This window comes from Cyanistes caeruleus, chromosome 2, assembly GCF_971803275.1.
Source record: "Cyanistes caeruleus chromosome 2, bCyaCae1.hap1.1, whole genome shotgun sequence".
NCBI classification, from domain to species: Eukaryota; Metazoa; Chordata; class Aves; order Passeriformes; family Paridae; genus Cyanistes; species Cyanistes caeruleus.
In genome coordinates, this window is record NC_141702.1 from 31,965,205 (window position 1) to 31,976,584 (window position 11,380).

Below are 11,380 nucleotides of genomic sequence, written 5' to 3' on the forward strand. Positions count from 1 at the left end.
TTCTTCATTAGTGTGGATCAAATTACAGAACCTTGTACAAAGTTACTTCAGATCTAGCTGTCTGATATAAAGGATCTAAATAAACCTGGGAGATGAAAAATCTGGTTCTTACCTGACACAAAGAGACCATTATTCTTCAAGGTCCCAAAACAGAGAATAGCTCTGAAATACTCACTGGTGAGCTGCTGAAGATTGCTTAGTGGCCATCTAAATAATCACACTTTGCCTATGGTGTCTATACATTTATTCAACATGAAGACTTCACAAGAGATTTTTTTAATGCTCTTGCTATATTTTGGTAGGTAGTTTGTGTTATCGTAATTAGTTCTAATTAAATTAGACATTTAGTCTTCTGACATCTGGAACAGTGGCTGCCAGCTATTTTCCTTCTGTTTTTTTCCTGAAAGAAAGAAAATGTTAGATTGTGTGGTAAGATGTTAGATTGATGGTAAAAAGCTTATCTGCAAGCTCACAAATGAGAACAGAGACAATGGCAGGTGAGGCAAGCCAAATAATATTCTCCCTCAGCTCCTCCCAGGCCCATCATGGAGGGGGCAAAGGGCCATCAAAAACCCATCTCCAAAAACCCAGATGAGCACAGAGGCACAGTGGCAGCTGGTTCTAGGGGACACAAACTCCCATGTCCAGGCATAAAGCCCACAACAAGGAGTCAGCAAGAGCACTTTTAGGACTGGAGATTATTCCCTGTGTGTATGGGATGCATTATGAGATGCAAGGAAAGAACATTTGGGGATGAGATTTAGAATTCAATGTGTGGTGGAGAAACCAAAGCTGAGGAAAGGGAGAGCTCAAGAGCATTTGCAGAGGAACAAGTTTAGGAACAAATGAGTGATAAAAGGACAAAAGGGGCTCCCCTGTGTAAAGGAGGCCTGTTTGGTATCTATTGGTACCAATTGTCTGTTTCTCTATCTTGTGTGCATATGTGTGGCTGGAGGTCTAAAAGCCACTAACTGCACTGGGCTCATGGGTGGGAGGAGTTGTGTGTCTGCAGAAACTGGCGAGGGCAACATGAATAAGTGTGTGATCACTTGCAAAGATTAAGTCAGAGTTGTTAGAGAGTGGGTGAGGTGCCCTGGGAGCCAGGTGCATGTGTGTGTGTGTGCTACTGTGACATCCCTACTGAGTGCCTGTGCACACATACACAAACATGTGCATGTGTGTGTGTATTTGCCATGTCCTGTACCAGCAGCTGCACTGGGGCTACAGCACTGGGGACCTGTATGTCCAGGTGAAAAAAACTGGACACTAGGATTGGGTATTTGAGCCCAGCTGCTGGAGGGATCCACTCTAAACATATGCAGGTAGATTAGATAGATAGATAGATAGATAGATAGATAGATAGATAGATAGACAGATAGATAGGCAGACAGATAATTATTACTAGTGGGCCTCCAACCTGACTAGGCAGAGGTGAGGACCATGAGGCCATCCAGGCTGCTTGTGCTGGTGTGAGCACTGAGTGTCTCTGTCTGTGCTGATGTGTGTGGCTTGCAATGAGGATGTGTTTGTGTGTACAGATGCACAGATATACATGTCTGCATGTGGCTGGGGAAACATGCTCAGCCTCACTACTGACTGGACCTGGGGCATGGAGCTGTGCAGTCTCTGCACACCTCTAGAGGCTACTGGATTTGGCTCCCCTAACATCGTTCTCCCAGTAGCCCGATCCATGGCCAGGTAGCTCCCGTGCCAGACCTGCCCTGAGCCAGAGCCACACAAATCCAGGGGAGAGAGAGTCCATGAGGCCTCCAGGGAATGCATGTTCCTTCACCATCTCTCACCCATATACCACTCCTTTGAATCTTTCTAGACCCAACTAGATGCAGAGTTTTAGTATGTCCCTTCATTCAGAGAGACCTGTCCCAGTGTGAACCTAGCATTGATGCTTTCCTTCTGCTGCCCAAACACCTGGCTGTTCTCTACATCTGCTCTGGTTTATGGACCAACTTCCATCATATCTGCATCTTCCAAATCTACCTTAGGTTCTTCTAGCAACCGAGTTCAGGGAAAAACAGCCTTCCCCTGTAGATAAGAACAAGGAACCCTTGCTTGCTTTTGCACTAATTCTCTCAAATGTACTTATGCCCATATTCCTTTTGAAAACAGTATTTCTCATCTTTTCAGATGATATTGGAGGGCTGAGTCCAAATGAGATTTATGTTCTAAACACAAATACAGGCAGGAATTGAAATTTTAAGACTACAGGAAAAGGAGTGGATGAGCTTAGGAAGTGTGTGCCTCAATGTGAAAGTGGACATGAATGTATTAAAAAATGTTAATTTGAACATATTTGGGAATATCAAGATTTTTAGAAATGGTGTTATACAAGTAATATTATGCAAGTGGGACCCCTGAGGTATCTGGATGGAGGGAAAATTGTGATTTAATTTTCATTTTTCTGAATTCTAGACATATATTTATTATTTTTGCCCCATTCGGCTCTAAACACGTTCCTGAAATCTCACATAACATCATTAATGCTTGTATTTTCCAGATCTCGTTTCTTCCTATTGTTCTTATTTTTGCTTTGGTTCTGTATAAGGAAAGAAATACCAAAAAGGGGTTGTTTTACATAATCACCCCCTGCTCATGTCTTTCCTATTTTTCTACGACTATTCAGCCTTAAAGATAGAACATATGAGTTCTCAGTGAAAGCCCTGTAGCCATGAACTCCATCTGTTTGTAGCCTTCAAAATATTATTTGTATAAAGACAATAAAAAAGTCTTGTTCCTTTATAAGGATGACTGCAAGTAGTTTGATCTGTGAAAAGAACAAAGATTTTCTTTCTCCAGACCTTGAAAATTACTCAGTATGAGATTTTGATCTTTATCTTGTAAATTTGATATCCCGTGGATCTCCTCCTCATCTCATCTATTGAGCTGCTTGTTGTATTACATCTTTCAAGCTTAACATGTGATTGATTAAAAAGCCTCATATTCTGCTTACTTTTCTATATGATTATTCATATATTTCAAGCTCATTATCAGCCAGACTCACTGCTGTAGGAGAGTTCACTTCAACTTCTTCTGTGTTTTAGGTACTAACTGCTGGAAAGCAAAAAGGTCTTAATATGAACCACTAAGAGGGTTGTTTAAGGATCTATCTCAAATATGTTTGGTTCCTCTCATGACAAAAAGGTTACCAACTCACAAAATGGAGCTGGCATCTACTTCATCCCATAAATGCACACCTCTAACTTTCTTACGTGTCTCTGGGCATGGTTCTTCTTTCTGAAACTGCCCGCTCACCTGTCTGCTGGGGTGGAGATGTTGGAATTGTAACCTGCTTTAAGGCTTGGAGATTTTGGATGACTTCCTCCAAGTCTTTCTTTGCTCCAGTCTCTCTTTGGTGGAGAAACCTGTTCTTCAATCTCTGCTACATTTCAATTTGAATAGAAATTTACTATTTGCCTGCAGAATTGCTCTCAGCCACATTGCTCAACCCGATTTGCTGCTACAAACCACAAATGCTTGCCCTCCAGTTACTACTTGTCATTTTCACTTTGCTTCCATAAAGAATAGCTTTAGACTGATCTAGATTTTCACGTCAAAGTGCTTACTTCTGACAATATCCAGTCCTTTCTGACCAAGAAAACACAGGGGCAGAGCATTTTCGAGTCAGAAAGCACTTGGAGTGTTCTCCTGATGGAATGCAGAGTGGCATTTTGCAGGCTGGGGCAACAGAGGGTAGAGATCAGCTGCTCCAAATGGAGTTGTCCCTACCCTACACAGCCCTGCTGGAGGCTGAGGGCTAAGCCAACTTCTTCAAATGCTTTGGCAGGGAACATGGTGTAAACGTCCAGACATTTAGTTGAGGTCCCTTTTATCACATGGAGACTTGGCACATAGTCAAGGCATTTTTTTCTCCCTATTCATGCAGAAAAGGCAGGACTTTGTTGGTTGCTGCATGGCCATATGAAGATTAATTGCAAGGGATTTCCTCTCTTGATTTCTATACTCAGCTTCTGTGTTTTATTAATTGGAAAAGTGGGAAATGCCACTTCAATAAAACTGAGGAATAGCAGGAAAATAGTGCAGCCATGGGGCTGCAAACAGCTGCTCCCACACTCACAACTACTATTGAACTGTGGTGTCTCACAGCAACACTGTCACATACATATCCCTTACCATGAAACCTAGGAAACACAAGGTTTGCAAGTGTGTGTTCAACTTCAAACCTCAGTGCCCAGCAGAGATTTGTATCAAAAGCATCATTGGAATGTCTGAACCCAAGGCAAGAAATAGATAAAAGACAGGCATGCTGCTTCTGTAATGAAAGACTGGAACAGCATGGGCTTAGGCACCTTTGGAGTTTACCTGCAGAGTCATGAAGAGGCTCCCAAGAGAAAACACCCAGAGGCAGGATTCACTGAGCCATTTCTACAGGAATACAGACATAGGGTGGACAGAAAGGGCAGCCTTTCCTACTAAAAATTTCAAATGCTCCATCCTCCCAGAGGCAGAGTGCAGCAACCAGGCACAGCAAGGGAGCGGAGAAGCAGGACAGCACCATTCTCAGACCTCTTCAGAGAGAGTCAAACTTTACCACCACATCCCTGAGCATCTTTTAAAATCTAGGTTCAACCAGGACACACTCTGCCAGTTACAGAGATGCTAAGATCACACGGGACACTCTTCCTACCCTGAAACACTCTACGTGAATCTTGGAACACGTTTTACATATTTATATTTTCCGGCACTGAGCAATGGTTGCCCTACATTTCTTCTCTTTCACTGAGACCAGACGTGTGTCCTCACTCCACCTATCCCCCCGTGTGAATGGTTTTCTGAAGAAGAAGCTGCTGCTCCAGTAGCACAAGGCCTTTAACTACCAGGTACCTCAGCAGGGCTTGAGTCAGCCTCTTCTCCTCTGTCCCCAAGTCACTCAGGGCGCTTCCACACTGACTGTCCTCCCAAGAGCGAGCACGGCTCTCTAACTGTTTGTGCAGGAAGTTCAGAGTCTCAGCATAAACTTAGAAGGATATTTTCCTGATGAATTCGCTTCTCAGCAAAATCCTCACATCACAACAGGGAGCTGGGTGTATTTGCTGCCCATTGCTGAAGATGAAGGTATACTCCAACAGTGTGAGGAACACAAAGCGCAACTCCTGAACCTCCCTGCTCTCCAAGCCCTCTAACTTTGAAAAACTGACAAAACTCAAGTCTTTGGAAATGCTGAGAATACTCACTTTAAATCTTATTTCCATTTTTAACACATGTAAGAAGCCTAGTGAGAAGAAGAAGTTGGGGTAAAGAAAATTCATTCTACAAGAACAAAAAATGACAAATGAGAATTGGTTAAGCATTGCTTTATGTTATCTTCCTTGCTTCTTTTCACACCATATATGCAAAAAAATCCCTAAAATTTAAAATTATTATAGGCATTTCAAACAAATAAGATAACATTTTAAAACACTCCTCTTATCTCATTTGTTTTTAATAATTTAAGAGGGTACTTTCTAGAACCATATATAGTAGTTGTCTTTTTTTGAGGTATGCAGTTTCAAGGCAATTCTTTTGGATTTCTTCAAATTACTGAAAATGTTTATTTTCCACTGCTTCAATTTGAATCTTACAGATTTATTCCTGCCTATGGCCAATAGAACCACAAAGGGTCATGCACTTTCTTTACTATCTAGTTAAGTAAGTCCTTATTACTTGAATAACTCTCTAAAGACTAGCAGGCAGGTAAATCATGTAAGATTTTTCCAGGCCTTTAACAGCCCCTGTCTAGAATACATACACACAGCTTTAAAAGAACATTGTTCACAGTATCCACCAAATGTTAAAGTAAGTTCTGTTTGCCTTTAAAGGAGTAAGAAAATTATTTGTGAAAAAACCTAAACATTTTTCCTGATATTACATGAAAATAGTAAGAATTATGCCTAACAGAACTAGCTACAATGAAAGTCAAGCTGCCTGTTAGAAAACTGACAATGGATTGAAGCTTGTAATTTCAACCTTCATCAATTGCTTTCTTGAGTGACTCATCAAATCAGTGTTACCTAAAAAATCAATACTGAGAAAGAAGGTAAACCAATAAATACTCCTTTCAGTCACACAATTGCTACCACTCTTGAGAACACAGTCAAGCGTTTTATTGTTTATACTCATTTTCATTTACACATAAGAGGAACAATCAATGCAGTTCTGTCACAGCAGGTGGACCATATCCTGAAACTCTGCTGAATACGCATAGACCTGTCTTAAGGTCTAATCAGGAGGAAAAAAAACAAACAAACAAACAAAAAACAAAAGAAGAAAAAACTAAAAAAACATAGGGGAGAAGTAGGGAGGCAAGAAATTTCACTAACATCAGTTAATTCATGATTCATGGGTATTTATTTTGCAGGTGAAATAGCTCTTTTGAAAGAGCAAACTGCTTCACTTCTTTACAAAATACACTAAATAATGTTAAGTACTTAGAGAATCCTAAATTTCGCAGTGGTTCATGCGGTAAGGGTGTGCAACTGACACAAAATGGAAAACATGGTTACAGCATCAAACTGCTACTTCTATTCCCAGCTGGTTTATGGAAAAGGTCATTGGACTTCTTGATTTCTGCTCTTATGGAGTAAAAGCAAGAAGTATTTCCTTTCTAAAGGCAACTATGAGGACAGACTACAGATATGCAGTGCAGCTGAACAGGTCTACAACTCTTGTTTCTAGAGCATTTGCATTTACTATTGTTTTGAAATACAAATATAAAACTTTTGCACACTGTCACTTCTCGCACATGTTCAGCTGAAGGAGTCATTTACAGAATTTACTGTGATGCTCCGATTTTAAACGTGATTTTTTTTCTTCTCTTGGCCTCATGGGTGAAGGGAGCAACTCTTTCCACTGAAAGAAAGAAATTACAGGTGTGCAGAAGTACAACTATGCTACCAACACAGACAGAGACAACTGTGCTCTTGTGCACACCCCTACAACCGGCCGGAGAACAAATTAAGAAGTTAAGCCTGCAAAATAAATGGAGTTTACGCTCAACCTTTTTTTTTTTTTCTTCATTCCAGATGAATTATAGACCTTGATTCGAGGCTGCCCTTTTTTTTTATTTTTTTTTATTTTTTTTTTTTGCAACTGATCTGCGTGCCTATTGGAACAGCATCTCTGCCAGAGTCATTACACTGAAACGCAGAGCTGAGCAGTTTGGTGGCAGAATGTATTGACGTTTCTGCAGCATCATGAGTCTGGCAACTGGGCTTGGGGAAGTTTCAAGCAGTGGGTCTTTACAATAGCAACTTGATTCTGCAGACAAAAAGCAAAAGATTGGCAGAATTATTAAAGTGTCACAATAAAGGCACGTACGCATTCTGCAGAACGTGGCGCTGAGTTTAGCGATGAGCTGGCAGCCACTGCTGTCAAGAGGCGCGGAAAGACAAAGCGTGTGAAGAGACACACCGAGGTCTCGAGTCTCCCACGGTGGCTAAGGGGCAGCTTTCCCCTCGGGACGCCTGCCCGCAGCCGCCTCCGCTCCCGCAGGGCAGCCGGAGCCGCCGGGAGGGCCGAAAGAAGTCGGGCTGGACTTTGTTCGCAGCCTTCACCTGGGGCCTTATCCTACCTCCCTTCCTCGCCAAAACAAACAGAAAAACCCCCAAAGCGCCAACAAAAACCGCCGTGCCGCTGTTTCCGGGGCTGCACCGGCTCCCTCCCGAGGGGCAGCACGCCCAGCGGTGCCCGCAGCTGGCGGCGGGGACCGGCCCGGCCCGGCGCTCTCCCGGCAGCTCGGCTGCGGGCTGGCGAGGAAAGCACTCATTTAGCACTAATTGGCCGAAGCACGGGCATTAGCATACGAAATGGCGGCAGATTGGTTTAATAGGTGGAATAAAAAGTAGATTGCCGTGAGTCACTCCCCGCGATCCGGGGCGGGGGGGGGGGGGGTACACAGGACGCGCGCACACACAGATTGTGAAATGTCAGGAGCGCGCAGCATCCCCCCAGCGCTCGCCGCCACTTGAACACCAGCTCTTCGTGGGGTCACAGCCCCCCCGCCCCATTTCCCACCCCCCGGCTGCCCCCTGCCCGCCGCACGGCGGCTCTCGGGCAGGGCGGGGTGCGCGGACCTACCTGTGGCGCCGGGCGCGGGCGTGCAATGGGGGCTGCCCCGGGGAACACATCGCATTCAACAATTCAGCCTGTGCATCGGAAACGTATGAGTTTGTGGAAAGCTTGCTTGAAGTCTTCGTTAGACATAGTATAGATGACGGGGTTGATGAGGGAGTTGAGATATCCAAGCCACGTGAAAAAGTCAAAGATGGCCATGTGGAACCAGCAAGCGTCCTTGCAAATAGGCATCACCAAGCTGATGATGAAAAAGGGCAGCCAACACACGATGAAGGCTCCTAAAATAATCCCTAAAGTCTTTGTAGCTTTCCGCTCTCTAGCGGCCGTCAGCTTCTTTTTCTCCAGCAGGGCGTCCGAGACCTTCACCTTCACCTGGTTCATGTACACGGGGGAGCCCGTTTCGCTGGATCCCTCGGGAGCCTTGGAGTTTATGGACGTGACGGAAGAGGTCGACCCCGGGGAGTCTGTAATTAACTGTGCCCGCGTTAGTCTTTTACCTGCTTTCTTTGGCGTCTGCTTCAAAATCCGCGACCTGGCTTCCACGTAGATCCTCCCGTAGAGGGCTATCAGCAGCAGAGTGGGGAAGTAGAAGGCTCCTACTGTGGAGTACACGGTGTACAGGACGTGGTCCGTGTTCACCACACAGTTAGATACTTCCTCGGCCTTCGCCTGCCGCCAAAACAAAGGGGGCATGGAGATGCAGATGGAGAAGATCCACACCAGTGCGATCATGCCCGCTGCCCGCTTGGGAGTCCGTTTCGTGGAGTACTCGACGGCGTCGGTGATCGCCCAGTAGCGGTCCAGGGCGATGACACAGAGGTGCAGGATGGACGCCGTGCAACAGGTGATGTCCGAGGACAGCCAGATATCGCAGACGATCTGACCCAGCGTCCACTTGCCGGTCACAGTGTACATGGTGCTGATGGGCATGACAAGGATGGAGACGAGGAGGTCGGTGACGGCCAACGAGGCGATCAGATAGTTGGCCGGAGTGTGGAGTTTCCTCGTCTGGTAGACCGTGGCGATGACAAAGGCGTTGGAAAGCACCGTGGCCAGGGTGACCAGCGCCAGGACGACGGCGAGCACGATCTTCCCGGAGAGGGGGGTGGCATCTTGGTAAATCACTTCCTCGGCGCTACAGTTTCGGTAAGAGTCGTTGGCGGAGCCCAACTGCGCCCGGCAGGGGCCGGCCGGCTCCATCCCTGCGCGGCCGCCGCCCCCGCAGACGGCGGGGCTCGGCGCGGCACGGCGGGGCCGCTACCCCGGCAGGACCCCGTCGGCGCCGGGGGAGGGCTGCAGCATCGCCGCGTCGGCACCACCTCCCGCCCGCCCGCCCGCCCTTCCGGGAGCTCCGAGCGGGCTCCGCGGAGCCTCACTCCCCACGGGCGAGGGAGCAGGGCAAACCGGGGGCTAGGCGCGCCCGCTCGCCCCGGCAGCTCATCGCCCCGCCGCCTGCCCGCGGAGCGCGGCGAGCCCCGGACATGGGGCTCCCGCCCCGGCCGCCCCTAAGCGCAGCCCCGCCGCCCGCGGCTCCACAGCGTGTCTCGACGGGCGCGGCGGCAGCGCCGCATGCCCGCGGGCGGCGGCCTCGCCCCCCGGGCTGCGGGCGCGACGGCGGGGGCTGCGGGGGCAGCGGAGCCGCCCCGCCGGGCCGTGCCTTCACACGCAGCCCGCCGCAGCAAGTTTGCAGCCGCCGCCGCGGGTGCGGGAGGAGCAGCAGGAGGAGGAAGAGGAGGGTCCGCGGGAGGCAGGGGGGGAGACCACCTCCCATTGCGCCCCGCCGCGGGCCATGCTGTCGAGGCCCGGCCTCCGCCCAGCACCGGCAGCCGCGGGCAGGGGCCGGTGCGAGTGAGCTGCGAGCAGCCGCCGCCCCTTATATAGCGGGCGGCGCGGCTCCGCCGGCACCGAGCAACCGGTGCCGCTCTCGGGCGGGCTGCCCGCCCGCCTGCCAGCGGAGGAGGAGCCGCCGCCGCCTCCCTTGTCCCTCCCTCCCTCCCTCCCGCACCCACGAGCCGCCCGACGGGGGGGTTCGGCCCGCTCCGGCCCCGCGCACCGCCCCACCGCCGGCCCCCCACCCCTGCCCCTGCCCCTGCCCCTGCCCCTGCAGGCGTCGGGAGGAGCCCGAGCTCGTCCCCCGCCTAGGCGGGGAACAGCCCCTCCCCTTCCAGCCCGACCAGGGATGCCACGGTCCGGGCGGATGCGGGTGCTCTTCGGTCGTGCCGTGGTTCCCGTGCTATATCTTACACCCTGCCCCTAGGCCGTGGGGCGACGCCCGGCTCCCCAGGGAGCGCGGCAGGGCCGGGGTGTGCTGCCCGGCGTTACAGGTGCCGCTGGGTGCCGGAGCCGGGCGTGCGGGATGGGCCGGGACCATCAAGTCTGTGCGGGCCGGGGGCGCAGCCGGAGCGGGCAGACACCTCGGCACCGCCCGCCCTGAGCGCCGGGCGAGAGGGGCTGCGGTAGAGGTGCACGGCCCACCGGATCACACCGCGTCCTTTACACTTATCGTAATCCCGTGTCTTCTGGGCTTAGGCTTTCATACCCTTTTTTTTTTTTTTTTTTTTTTTTTTTCCCCCTTCCTTTTATATTTTTTCCTTTATTTTTCTGGTGTGCTTGGAGGAGCACGCCCGCGGTTGAGCAGCCTTGATGTGCCCCACAGGCTACTCCAGCGCTCGGCAGGCGGGGACAGGAGCAGCGGGAGCACGGGTTTGTCCAGGTCCCGCAGCTCCTGCCAGCGTTTGTTCTCAGCAGCCGCAGGAAAGTTTTGCACATAAAGGGAGTGTGAGTTTGCTTTTTGCTGGGTCAGGATAATTCCAAGCTCGGTGAAATGTCTGTGTTCCAGCCCGATGAAATCTCCCGAAGGCACCACGACAAATTCAGTTAAGAGGAGACAAGCGCTTTCAGTCTGCATGCGTGTCTATGCACATCTCCACATGTGCTGCAGAAATTCCCTGTAAACTCTCAGCACTTTCCTCTTGATATCTCCTCCTGGCTGTTCTCCTCTGTGATGGAAAAGCAGACAGATCCCCTGTAGCCCCTTTCTAGGCTATGCTCAGCACCACGGAGGCAGGCACTGCAGTGTTCTGCTTGGGACATCGAGCTCATGGACAGGGTGAGAAACCACCGCGCCCTGTTGGTCACCCTTGAGCAAGAGGGACTGGCTCACCTGAGAGGATGCAGATAAAGGAAGTACCACAAGAGGAGGCTGGAGAGGATCCATTGTGGCCCAGAGGGTCTGGGAAACTCGAGGAAGAGAAGCACTGAATTGAAGAAGAGCCAGGGCTGCTCAGCAGTG

At 49.4% G+C, this 11,380-nt stretch overlaps 1 protein-coding gene across 1 annotated transcript; it reads right to left on the minus strand.

The window, feature by feature from the left end:
• Positions 1-6,097: 6,097 nt before the first annotated feature.
• HTR1B (5-hydroxytryptamine receptor 1B) lies at positions 6,098-9,554 on the minus strand. The gene is made up of 2 exons (XM_086876352.1): positions 8,092-9,554; positions 6,098-7,272 (listed from the first exon to the last, which is right to left on the minus strand). The coding sequence occupies exon 1, from the start codon at positions 9,286-9,288 to the stop codon at positions 8,155-8,157; it is 1,134 nt and encodes a 377-aa protein (XP_086732478.1). The 5' UTR covers positions 9,289-9,554; the 3' UTR covers positions 6,098-7,272; positions 8,092-8,154.
• Positions 9,555-11,380: the final 1,826 nt, after the last annotated feature.